Raw genomic sequence first — 12,769 nt, 5'->3', positions numbered from 1 at the left:
TCTTTTTAAATGTTGGTGCCGAGTCAAGTAAACGGCAGCCCGGAGCTGCTGTTGACTGGGGCATCAAATCTAGAGGTTTGGCAGCGTGGGAGTGGGTTGTAAACCTTGTAAGTTCCTGCAAGTCCTCAAGTTTTTTTTGGGTCCTCATACATTCCAGGGTTTCCTTACCTCAGAAGATCCCCCCCATCCCCCTGTGGCGGATTTATTCACCCTTAATATTGACACCATGCTTGGATAATACTCGCCAGGAGTTAATTAACTTAGGACTGTAGTGCCACTTTGTGTGAATTCCATGCACCTGTCAATCAAACCATTTGCGACTCTATGTTGAACATGCACTCTCAAAACTCTTTGTGAATTTGCTCAATACGTTTTTTTTTTTTTTTTTCGGTTTTTTATATATTACATTTATTTGTAATGGACAGCTTTGCGTAATTAAACTTAATAAATTACATTGTGATCCAAATTGTGGTTTCATAATGTTTAAGTTGTCTCTAACCTTTCAGTTTCCTGCGCCGATTTCCTCCCCTTTGTAGGGTTGTCTGTCATGCCCGGGAGTTCTGGTTCCACTGCAAGACCCCCTTGCTTCGGTGAAGGCTAAACTGACCACCACTGGGGGACAAAGGGTGTAGTCACTGATGCGTCTCACGTACTAAGTTTGGAGAAACATCTCTGAGTTTGTCTTCCAGTGAAGGACTGAGTGTCCGATCGGTGTAGGGTATCGTGTGCTGATGTAGAGGGTGCCTGGGCACCGGGCAGGTGCAACATTCCCTTTTGAAGGGTTTGCTGGGGTTGGGACATATTCTAAGGGGGCCAGGGACATGGTTCCTTCTTACTGCACAGATTGAAGTAAAGATCAGAAGCTCAGTCAAGATAATTGATCAGTCTCCGTTTCTTACAATATGAGGAGAGCGGAGAGTGGGTGCAAGGCCGGGGTTTTGGAGACTTGGAGACCTGGAGCCTGCGGACCAGTGAAGTCCTTCCTGTAAACTACTTCAGTGCTAATAGGCACATTACACACAGGAACAGCTAGATTACACTGTGTACGACTTTGAGGTTGTTTCTATAGCAACCGTACTGCCAAGCAATGACAGTGAATAGCATATTGTAAAAATAGATTTTAAACAAGCGGGTGGTATTTTTCCGCTCTGCACTGCGTTGTGTGTACAGAGTCCTTGCTGCAAAGCCAGGGTTTTACCAGAATGTTTCCTAAAGCAATGACTTCACCATAAACATGTCTGTCAGGAGGACGTGCTGGGGGTGTCCTGAGATCTGGATTGTGTGTAAAGAGTTTCAGGGCACTGTGTGCTTCGCTGATGTGTTGACCATGTCGTTGCAGGAAGGGGGAGTCCACCGTCTTCAAGGCGCACACAGGGACAGTCCGGAGTGTGTGCTTCTCCGGCGATGGCCAGTCCTTGGTCACAGCCTCTGATGACAAGACAATCAAAGTGTGGGCCGTCCACCGGCAGAAGTTCCTCTTCTCCCTGAGCCAGCACATAAACTGGGTGCGATGTGCCAAGTGAGTAGAGTTTAGATCTGCAGCCTTTACCGAAACCTGTAGTGCCAGCATGCGTGAGTAACACCCCGGAGCTGAGAGATTCCTCAAGAAGACATGGGTGCCACAGAGCCTGAGGTTGTACACACAGACACACTGACTCGGTATTAAACTACACATCCCCAGCAGTGCCCACTGCACCTTACCACTGTCTGCCACCTCTGCCTGCCCTAATCCTAGTCGCTTAACCCCCCACAGTGCTAGCGGTGTATCCCCTCTCCGGGCAGGCCTCAGTCCTCAGCGATCCCCTGAGCATCACTCACTGGAACCCTTCATACTCATTAGTACTCTGCTGAGCGATGCATCCATGCCGACCACAAGGGTTGCTGCTGCAGACAAGTCACCGCTTACCCTCCAACGTGTGCCACATACGTCAAGCTTACGATGTAAAGGTGACCCAAGTAATGGTAAGCGTTGTACCCGACTTCTAGAGCGCCACCGATTATCTGCACATCCTGGGGCGGGGGAAGATCACTCTTACCCGATTAGACACCTCGACCCACCAGAACGCTCACGGCTGGTGCAAATATAAACCCACAACCAAGCCCACTAGCTGCTGAATTATCTTCAGGCCCTAAACATCCATCACTTACTCAGTGGTCACTTCTCCGAGTAGAGCTGGTCCTAATGGTATTTACTTCCCAACTTTCACAAATCCAGCTGGTCCCTTTGAAGAAAAAGCAGTTAAATGTCTGCCTCGCAGCGCCTCCCTTCACCTCCTCTTAACAGGTGGCAGCAGGCGCTCATCAAATAGAACCGTCCAGAAATAAGCAAAAACCCACCCATCTCCATCAGACCTCAGCACAAGGCAGCGGTTCACACAGGCTCTGAAAATGTGAAACGCAGCTCTTTCCTTAAACACTAATCCGACTTCTAAAAAGGCCCCAAAACCATTCACAAATGGATCTCTGTATTATTTCTTTTTGGCAGTATTGTGCTCATGTGGTTTTACTGCTGCTTGAAACATACGCCAACAGAAGTTGAACACGCCAACAAGCAACAGACTAAAGAATATTGTAAATTCTCAAAACATGAAACTCCAGAACCCTCTAAACACTGTTCACTGGCAGAAGATAGAAGATACATAGTTTTGTATGAGCTGAAAAATACAACAGACATCTTTAAAAAAAAAAAACCTCACAGGAGAGTGGATAACTGATGGCAACAGTCCATGCTTGCCCTCAGTCCCTGTGATGAAACACAGCACAGCGTTTGTCAGCTAATCCGAGGGCCTCGAGAGACGGTGACAGGCCTTGCACACCTGGTAGGGCTGCAGGGGCCTCTGTTCTCTGCTCCCTCCGGGGCCCGTGGCTTTCTTGTAAAGTGCACTGGTCTTCAAGGGTTTGGTTCCTGTTCTGTTGATTGACATATCTCGGTCTCTCAGGGGGGGCAGTGTGTCAAAGTGTAAGGTTAAATGTCTAAATAGAAACTATTTTTACAGTAGTGATTTGGGAAAGCGCCTGTTGAAGTCGTCCTTCTCATCTAAGCTTAACTCCCAAGGTGGTCTTGCGTTGTGACCCGACCAGTGCTTGACGCAGCCTCAGATATGTGGCCATTCTGGTCTCTTCTGCCTTTCAACACATATAAAGACCACAGCCAGGGCAACGTGGTATGGTATTGCCACAGATGCAATGTTTCACTTGTTTGTCGTGCTCGGATTACTCCCCACAATCCGAGGCAGCCACCAAGCGAGGTTAGTACATCTAGATCCACGTAAAACACTTCATGGCAAAGCGTTTGTTCCAGATACTTTACAGCTGGTTTCATAATAACCACTGCAATATGCAAGTACTCGAGGAACATTGCCTGATTCACTGTCCCCTTCCCCCGCCCCTAGTTGTCTGTTCTCCCACAATCATTTCAAGTTGTCCTCTTTGAGCGGAAACCACGCTGCCCATCCGTGCAGACGCCGAGCTAGACCTTGGGGACCTTGTTAGATGGGCCAGGCAGCCAGTAAATAAACGCCATCGACAAGGACATCTGTGAAGTGCACAGAACTCTACCCTGTAGGCCCTGGTCATCCGAGAAGCCTCAGGGAGCTGTGGTGCTAGAACTGAAACGGGACAGTTGGGATGTCAGTCCTCGAGTTTCTCTAACTTGTTTTGATTGTCTGCTGGGAGGCGATTCATTGTTTCACTCCTCAGTGGCTGCCTTCAGCCTCAAAAGAAGAGCGACGGAAGCGACTTCGGGCTACTAGAAGTAGGCAGGCCTAACAACAGATGGCTATTCTATCTCTCTCCAAACAATGAAAACTGTCAGTCGACCTTGAATTGTATCTTCACCTCCACAACAAACCAGGCCAAAGGCCAGTTTCAAGGTGAATTGCCACAGTCTGAATGTTGGGCAAACACTCCAGTCCCCAGCGCATTCCATCATCCAGTCTGGAGTTCATTGCAGCCTAATGTGCTGAATTAATCTTCCAAGGTCTTTACCTTCAGTAGAAAGGTGGAGGTGTGGGGGAGCTTCTCGACGGCTGTCCATAGATGGCACTAAAGGAGAGCATGAGTTTCCCTTTCGTGATCTCGTGGGTGCCCTTACCTGCTTCTTGTAACGTGCCCACTTCTCCCCTTGATGGAAGGGAACCTTCTCCCAGACCTAGGACAGGTGGTTGCCCTTACCTCCTTCCTATAACGTGCCCACTTCTCCCCTTCATGGAAGGGAACCTTCTCCCAGACCTAGGGCAGGTGGGTGCCCTTACCTGCTTCCTGTAACGTGCCCACTTCTCCCCTTGACGGAAGGGAACCTTCTCCAAGGCCTAGGGCAGGTGGGTGCCCTTACCTGCTTCCTGTAACGTGCCCACTTCTCCCTTTGACGGAAGGGAACCTTCTCCCAGACCTAGGGCAGGTGGGTGCCCTTACCTCCTTCCTGTAACGTGCCCACTTCTCCCCTTGACGGAAGGGAACCTTCTCCCAGACCTAGGGCAGGTGGGTGCCCTTACCTGCTTCCTGTAACGTGCCCACTTCTCCCCTTCATGGAAGGGAACCTTCTCCTAGGGCACGTGGGTGCCCTTACCTGCTTCTTGTAACGTGCCCACTTCTCCCCTTGACGGAAGGGAACCTTCTCCAAGGCCTAGGGCAGGTGGGTGCCCTTACCTGCTTCCTGTAACGTGCCCACTTCTCCCTTTGACGGAAGGGAACCTTCTCCCAGACCTAGGGCAGGTGGGTGCCCTTACCTGCTTCCTGTAACGTGCCCACTTCTCCCCTTGACGGAAGGGAACCTTCTCCAAGGCCTAGGGCAGGTGGGTGCCCTTACCTGCTTCCTGTAACGTGCCCACTTCTCCCTTTGACGGAAGGGAACCTTCTCCCAGACCTAGGGCAGGTGGGTGCCCTTACCTCCTTCCTGTAACGTGCCCACTTCTCCCTTTGACGGAAGGGAACCTTCTCCCAGGCCTAGGGCAGGTGGGTGCCCTTACCTGCTTCCTGTAACGTGCCCACTTCTCCCCTTGACGGAAGGGAACCTTCTCCCAGGCCTAGGGCAGGTGGGTGCCCTTACCTGCTTCCTGTAACGTGCCCACTTCTCCCCTTGACGGAAGGGAACCTTCTCCCAGGCCTAGGGCAGGTGGGTGCCCTTACCTGCTTCCTGTAACGTGCCCACTTCTCCCCTTGACGGAAGGGAACCTTCTCCCAGGCCTAGGGCAGGTGGGTGCCCTTACCTGCTTCCTGTAACGTGCCCACTTCTCCCCTTGACGGAAGGGAACCTTCTCCAAGGCCTAGGGCAGGTGGGTGCCCTTACCTGCTTCCTGTAACGTGCCCACTTCTCCCCTTGACGGTAGGGAACCTTCTCCCAGGCCTAGGGCAGGTGGGTGCCCTTACCTGCTTCCTGTAACGTGCCCACTTCTCCCCTTGATGGAAGGGAACCTTCTCAGAGGGATGTGGGCTCAGAGCCTTGGTTGTGTAGGAGCGTTTTCCGAACGGTTCCATTTCATTTAGGTGCCTTGTCCTGGGATGGCGGTGAAGAGCTCTTGAGTCTCGTATAATTGTGGACATGAAGCCCTGTTGGGTGACATTAACAATTCTAAGATGCTCTTGGGTGAGCTCTCTTGCCACAACCCCCGTTAAGTTTATATTCCGTCCCTAGGCTGCGGGGCGGTAACCCCTCCACGCAGGATGAGGAAAGGATCTCGGGTTGCGTGTTACAGAAGACGTGGGCAGTGACTGGGGAACAGCAGCTCATGTGCTGTGGATTGCTTCCTTATTCTTTTCGGAGTCACCCCACAAGTATCTAGAGAAGCCAGAGGTCTTGATTCTCTACCCAGATTAGGGGGCGCAACTTTAGAGTGATGGTTTAAGAAGAGAAGATCACCTCTAACTTGACCTTTTCTGGTGACTAGGTTACTCCACCGGAGCAGCTCAGACACCAGGATTGTCACTTGTTGGAAACCTAATGTGATGCAGTTGAAGAAATCCATGAGGTCGCCCATGAAATCTGCGTCGTGCACTCAACATAAATAGATGCATCAGACAAAAGTCAAGTTTCCCAGACCTGGAGCAGACTCCCCGAGGAAGAAACCTTCACAGTGGGAGCGGCTGCAGCACCTTCTGTTTCTCCAACACCTCGTGTCTTGTTGTGAGATTGTACTTTTCTCTGAATCTAATAGCTCGGGTGGGGGGGTCCACACTTGGACTACCCCCTCCCCAAAAGTTATGAAACTAAAGCAAACCCCTCTGCCAAATCTTGAATGTATTGTGCTTGACTTACCGATTTGTTAGCACTGACCAACTCTAACACTGTTGTACCTTTGTGGTACTTGCACAGTGCAAACCCAGCCCAAAGGCAGTGCACACCAGAAGGCCTCCCCCTGCTCCAGCACCAGGCGAGACAGAATCCCCTCCACTGCCCTGTGCCCAAGGCGCGCCAGAAGCCCCTCCACTACCCTGTGCCCCAGGGCAGTGCACACCAGAAGGCCTCCCCCTGCTCCAGCACAAGGCGAGACAGAAGCCCCTCCACTGCCCTGTGCCCAAGGCGCGCCAGAAGCCCCTCCACTGCCCTGTGCCCAAGGCGAGCCAGAAGCCCCTCCACTGCCCTGTGCCCTAGGGCAGTGCACACCAGAAGGCCTCCCCCTGCTCCAGCACCAGGCGAGACAGAATACCCTCCACTGCCCTGTGCCCAAGGCGAGACAGAATCCCCTCCACTGCCCTGTGCCCAAGGCGCGCCAGAAGCCCCTCCACTACCCTGTGCCCCAGGGCAGTGCACACCAGAAGGCCTCCCCCTGCTCCAGCACCAGGCGAGCCTGAAGCCCCTCCACTGCCCTGTGCCCAAGGCGCGCCAGAAGCCCCTCCACTACCCTGTGCCCCAGGGCAGTGCACACCAGAAGGCCTCCCCCTGCTCCAGCACCAGGCGAGCCAGCAGCCCCTCCACTGCCCTGTGCCCAAGGCGAGCCAGCAGCCCCTCCACTGCCCTGTGCCCAAGGCGAGCCAGCAGCCCCTCCACTGCCCTGTGCCCAAGGCGAGCCAGCAGCCCCTCCACTGCCCTGTGCCCAAGGCGAGCCAGCAGCCCCTCCACTGCCCTGTGCCCAAGGCGAGCCAGCAGCCCCTCCACTGCCCTGTGCCCAAGGCGAGCCAGCAGCCCCTCCACTGCCCTGTGCCCAAGGCGAGCCAGCAGCCCCTCCACTGCCCTGTGCCCAAGGCGAGCCAGCAGCCCCTCCACTGCCCTGTGCCCAAGGCGAGCCAGCAGCCCCTCCACTGCCCTGTGCCCAAGGCGAGCCTGAAGCCCCTCCACTGCCCTGTGCCCAAGGTGAGCCAGAAGCCCCTCCACTGCCCTGTGCCCAAAGGCAGTGCACACCAGAAGGCCTCTCCCTGCTCCAGCACCAGGCAAGCCAGCAGCCCCTCCACTGCCCTGTGCCCAAAGGCAGTGCACACCAGAAGCCCCTCCCTGCTACAGCACCAGGCGAGCCTGAAGCCCCTCCACTGCCCTGTGCCCAACGGCAGTGCACACCAGAAGCCCCTCTACTGCCCTGTGCCCAAAGGCGAGCCAGAAGCCCCTCTACTGCCCAGTGCCCAAAGGCGAGCCAGAAGCCCCTCTACTGCCCAGTGCCCAAAGGCGAGCCAGAAGCCCCTCCACTGCCCTGTGCCCAAGGCGAGCCAGAAGCCCCTCCACTGCCCTGTGCCCCAGGGCAGTGCACACCAGAAGGCCTCCCCCTGCTCCAGCACCAGGCGAGACAGAATCCCCTCCACTGCCCTGTGCCCAAGGCGCGCCAGAAGCCCCTCCACTACCCTGTGCCCCAGGGCAGTGCACACCAGAAGGCCTCCCCCTGCTCCAGCACCAGGCGAGACAGAATACCCTCCACTGCCCTGTGCCCAAGGCGAGCCTGAAGCCCCTCCACTACCCTGTGCCCAAGGTGAGCCAGAAGCCCCTCCACTGCCCTGTGCCCAAAGGCAGTGCACACCAGAAGGCCTCTCCCTGCTCCAGCACCAGGCAAGCCAGAAGCCCCTCCACTGCCCTGTGCCCAAAGGCAGTGCACACCAGAAGCCCCTCCCTGCTACAGCACCAGGCGAGCCTGAAGCCCCTCCACTGCCCTGTGCCCAACGGCAGTGCACACCAGAAGCCCCTCTACTGCCCTGTGCCCAAAGGCGAGTCAGAAGCCCCTCTACTGCCCTGTGCCCAAAGGCGAGCCAGAAGCCCCTCTACTGCCCTGTGCCCAAAGGCGAGCCAGAAGCCCCTCTACTGCCCTGTGCCCAAAGGCGAGCCAGAAGCCCCTCTACTGCCCTGTGCCCAAAGGCGAGCCAGAAGCCCCTCTACTGCCCTGTGCCCAAAGGCGAGCCAGAAGCCCCTCTACTGCCCTGTGCCCAAAGGCGAGCCAGAAGCCCCTCTACTGCCCTGTGCCCAAAGGCGAGCCAGAAGCCCCTCTACTGCCCTGTGCCCAAAGGCGAGCCTGAAGCCCCTCCACTGCCCTGTGCCCAAAGGCGAGCCTGAAGCCCCTCCACTGCCCTGTGCCCAAGGCGAGCCTGAAGCCCCTCCACTGCCCTGTGCCCAAGGCGAGCCTGAAGCCCCTCCACTGCCCTGAAACACACGCAGGCCGGAAGGCCCCTCGCCGCCCTGGGCTCAGTGCAGGTCAGACCCCTCTTTGCCCTGAACTCAGTGGTCCCAGAAGTCTCTTCTCTGCCCTTGCCACAGTGCAGCCTAAGAGGCCCTTCACCGCTCCGCGCACAGGGCGATCCACAAGCGTCTTCCCGGGTATGAGCACAAGGACAGTCAGAGGGCATCACCGTGCTCGGTGCTTTCAGGACCTGGAGATCCGAGTTTAATACCCGAGCCCTGCAAGTGCAGCCACGTCACACAGATGTGCAGGCATCTTCCTCTGCAGGTTCACTGCTCTGGGTCTTGGCAGATTTCCAGCACAAAAGTAAAGGTTGTGAAAGGGAATCTATTGTGCGATAGTTAATGGTTTAAGGCTTCATGCATGAAATGGAGGCCACGTTGTGGGCTCTCTCACCCCAGCCAACCTGTGGTTCTTCATTCTCGTGTAGAGGTGAGGACTGCTGGGCCTGTCCACAGCTGGAACATCTGGCCACGGCGGAGGTGGCCCTGGTGAGGTGACCACAGCTGGCATTGTTTGCCCTGGTGGGACCTAAACATGAAAAATAAGCCATGCCAACGACGTACAGAGAGGAACCCTCGTACATTTGTTTCAGCAGGTCAAAAAAAGAATGCGACTGTGCCCAATACCCTTGGTACCCGCCTAGCATTCAGTGCTGCATTTGGAGCACTGAGACCCTGCCAAGCGGCTGAGGGATGGGGGTTGTTCTTGCATAATTACGCACTGTTAGGAAACCCACTGAAATGACATAAAATGCAAATCTAGCATTTACAGGCATAGTTTAGTGCGACATGCGGATGCATTTCCAGCACAAATGCTCTGAACAGCTGCCTGCTTCGTTCTGGTCATTGGTGGTGGTCATGTGCTTTCATTGTGCTGCAAACTACAGTAATTACGCAACCAGACGTAATATCTGGAATCTTGCATAATACGAAATTACGCCTGCGTAATTTAAATCATGCCTGAGCCTAGCGATGATCTCGAAGTATGGTGGACGGTCCTGCTTGTCAGAAGAGGCCGAGGCTTTGACTGAGCTCGCACAAAGACTGACTGCCCACCGTATTCACAATGGCTCCAGGCACTTTCAAACGTTTCCCGGGTCTTGCTGGAGACCTGGGGGGGAGGGGGTACAGCGTTAATTAGATCATATGTTTCTTATTTTTTACGTGCCGTGGCAGGCAAAGTAGGATTTCAGTCTTTTCAAATAAGGAAAAACAGATCACGAAGTCTGCGTGCAGCGAGTTTCCCTGCTGAAGCCTAGAATTCACCAAATAACTCAGTTACTGAACGGACGGTGGCAGACCAGGGTTAGAGAATTGGCTTGAATAGACTCAGTTTGAAGAGAGAGAGTTTGACCACAAGTTTAACCCCCGATATAATTTTAGGAGGTCGCCCAAGATGTCTTGAGAGGCGCACATGGGAACAGGAATCCTGCGCTCTAATTACTCAAATCCTACGGTCACGTCTGTAGCGCGTTGGCATAGACTGTACTTACTTGTATGAATAATGAAACTTCTCTTGCAGATTCTCTCCCGATGGAAGGTTAATCGTGTCTGCCAGTGATGATAAAACCATCAAGCTGTGGGACAAAACGAGCAGGGAGTGCATCCATACATTTTGCGAACACGGAGGGTAAGTGAACCAGTGTTGTGTTTTTAGTCCGAGTGAATGTTCAGAAAATGTTCCCCCCGACATTGAGACAGAACCCTAGGATGGGATTTTTCCATGAAAAGTTTGCAATATGAAAAAGTTAACATTTATCTGTAGCTTTTTGTGATCCGTGTTAACGTGCGCCTGGTTACTCACAGAGCGCCAACATCACAACTTGCATTTATTTGAGTAAATCTAACATTCCGGAGCTCAGGGCCCTCCCTGTTGTAAACCCACCTCGCCTGTCCCAGCATCTCTTCCGAGCAGCCGTCCTCCGATGTGCTCCAGAGCAGATGCCCTCTAGCGCCTCGAAGCACTGGAGATAGTCCTGAAATACCGCAAACTGATGTCGGTTCACAGCATGCTGAGATGGAGGCCAGAAAATGTAGCCAGATGCGTGCACGTTTGTGAAGCGCTTTACGCCTCGGTGGCATTTCAAACATATATAATTAAATGACCTCCGCGAGCTACAGATAATAATTCTGCATTGTGTGTGGTGCCTTGTTCATAAATCAGCATAGTGCAGTTATATAATATTTGAATTATTTCGTGTAGTATTATTTTGGCTTAACTTTCCTAAAAGCGTACGGTCTCTAAGTCGCCCTAACTCGTAGCTCTGACTTCTGTGCGGTTCTTCCCTAAGGGTGCGATTTTGAGTTTGCGGATGGGAATTGCTCTGTCAAGGCAACAAGAACAAGTACTCTCTTGCCCTGTGGGAGTTACTGTGTGTGAGGAAACTGGGTGTATTATATGGCGTGGTTGTGGGACTTCATCGTGTAATACACTTACTAACCCTTTTAGGTTCAGTAGGTTTCATCTGGAAAACCCTCACCTCAACCCTGGCTAGCTGTGGTACTGGGAAGCAAGATTTTCACAGAGAAGCAAGTGAAATCCTTTAAGCCGCACCAAACCAATTGAAGAAGAAATCAACACTCAAGAAATCTGACAACGTTTTATAAAAAATACACTGTATTTTTATAGGAACTTAGTCACTAGAATGGAAAAGGTCTACTGAGGGGTCCAGAGATGTTTATTTTGCAAGCAAAAATAAATGGAAGCAATTTCATTCAACCATGAACAAGCCTTGGCAAAGTCAACGAATTGGATACTTAGACACTTTTTCAGTGGAAACTTACGTGAGTGTCAATGTGGTCATTTACAAGCAGTTGAGGTGGCCAACTCCAGCAGGAAGCTAGTCCGGGGGGACCAGCAAAGTCTTCAAGAACAGTTACCTTCTCAGAAGAAGCAGTTGTGGGCACTTTGTCCATGTTGCAGTGTATTCCTATGGGGTGGTCCTGATGCAAGGCATAAAATAATGCTGGAGATGCTCCAGGGATGCTGTGGATGTGATGCAGTCTTTCTGCCGGGATTCTTCAGGGCAGGAATATGTTGAGGGGGTCCTGCTTCAGGGTCAACGTCCCATGAAGTCCTCTGTGGGCTGACTGAAATCCTCTCACCACTGGACTACCAGTTACCCGTTGTCACAGTAACTGGCCAATCCATCTTGAGTCAATAATTGTCCTTCTGAGGGTCCCAGCAACTCTCCGAAAGCACTGCCGGGCTCATTAAACTCAGGTGCAGCTCTGTGCATCGGATCTTGGTCCTCAATGCTGCACAGCGGCGCTGGTAGTGGCTTAGTCTTTCGTCCACCAACTTGCCCCAGCATGCTTCTTCAGGTGTTGTGTCCCTGGGCTGTAAACAGGAAGCCAGTCAGCTGGGCTCGCTTGGCTGGGCTCTGGAGACCATGTCTTCGTGAACAGGACATGGTGGGCACAGTCCCTCTCTTCGCTGGCCCCCAGGTGCAGTCTTCGACAGTGCAGCCTCTCTTTGCTGGTCCCTCAGTGCAGCGAGGCAGTCAGTCTTTGCTCCTTCTTCTAGGTCGGCCAAGATCTGAGTTCTGGGTGCCAGGGGTCCCCTCTTTAAACTCTGCAAGTGTCCTCTGGGCAGGATGCGGTTGGTGGTCCCACCTAATTACCACTTCCTGGGGAGTGTGGCATCTGGCTATCCCAGGGGGCACCATTCTGCCCACTCTCTAGATGGCGAGACCCCTCTCTCAGGCTTCAGACCTCCCTAGCCCACCCCTGGGGTGTGGCTCCCTCAGGGCTACACACCCCAGGGGACATAGTTTTGGCAATGGGTTTCCACTCTGTCTCCAATGCCAGCCTGGCTACCTCAGCAGTGGGGCAGCCCTGGCACATCATGCCACACAACTGCCCTTCAAAGATGACTTCACCTTTGAAACCTGCCTTCTGGGGCTAACTCCCCAGTGGTTTCCTGTGGGAGAGAGGGGATGCCTCCCTGGCCTGCAATTCCTCGTTGCTCTCCTTTGTGAGAGTCATTGGCACGTCTCCAAGAAGCAGAACGCTGTCGTGTGGGGCAGGCTCCGTGTGTGCCCAGGAAGGCACCGGAGTTTTAAAGGCAACAAAGTGGTAGCTTTGCTGAAGCTGCACTGTGCAACTAGTTATATTAATTCTACTATAGATACAAGTCAGGCTTAATGTAACAAGTTGTTTGTTGACTTGGAGTAC

At 53.3% G+C, this 12,769-nt stretch overlaps 1 protein-coding gene across 1 annotated transcript in view; it reads left to right on the top strand.

Annotated features, from left to right (window-relative positions):
• The window catches only part of POC1A (POC1 centriolar protein A), a 125,285-nt gene that overhangs the window by 34,749 nt on the left and 77,767 nt on the right, over window positions 1–12,769 (top strand). Inside the window, exons 4-5 of the mRNA XM_069206099.1 lie at window positions 1,340–1,519; window positions 10,116–10,223. Of these exons, the coding sequence (XP_069062200.1) occupies window positions 1,340–1,519; window positions 10,116–10,223 (288 nt within the window). The remainder of the gene's footprint in view (window positions 1–1,339; window positions 1,520–10,115; window positions 10,224–12,769) is intronic.

The sequence above is a fragment of the Pleurodeles waltl genome, chromosome 9 (genome assembly GCF_031143425.1).
Source record: "Pleurodeles waltl isolate 20211129_DDA chromosome 9, aPleWal1.hap1.20221129, whole genome shotgun sequence".
Classification (NCBI taxonomy): domain Eukaryota; kingdom Metazoa; phylum Chordata; class Amphibia; order Caudata; family Salamandridae; genus Pleurodeles; species Pleurodeles waltl.
The sequence above is the reverse complement of the archived record's forward strand: the minus strand, read 5'-3'. Positions and strand labels throughout refer to the sequence as shown.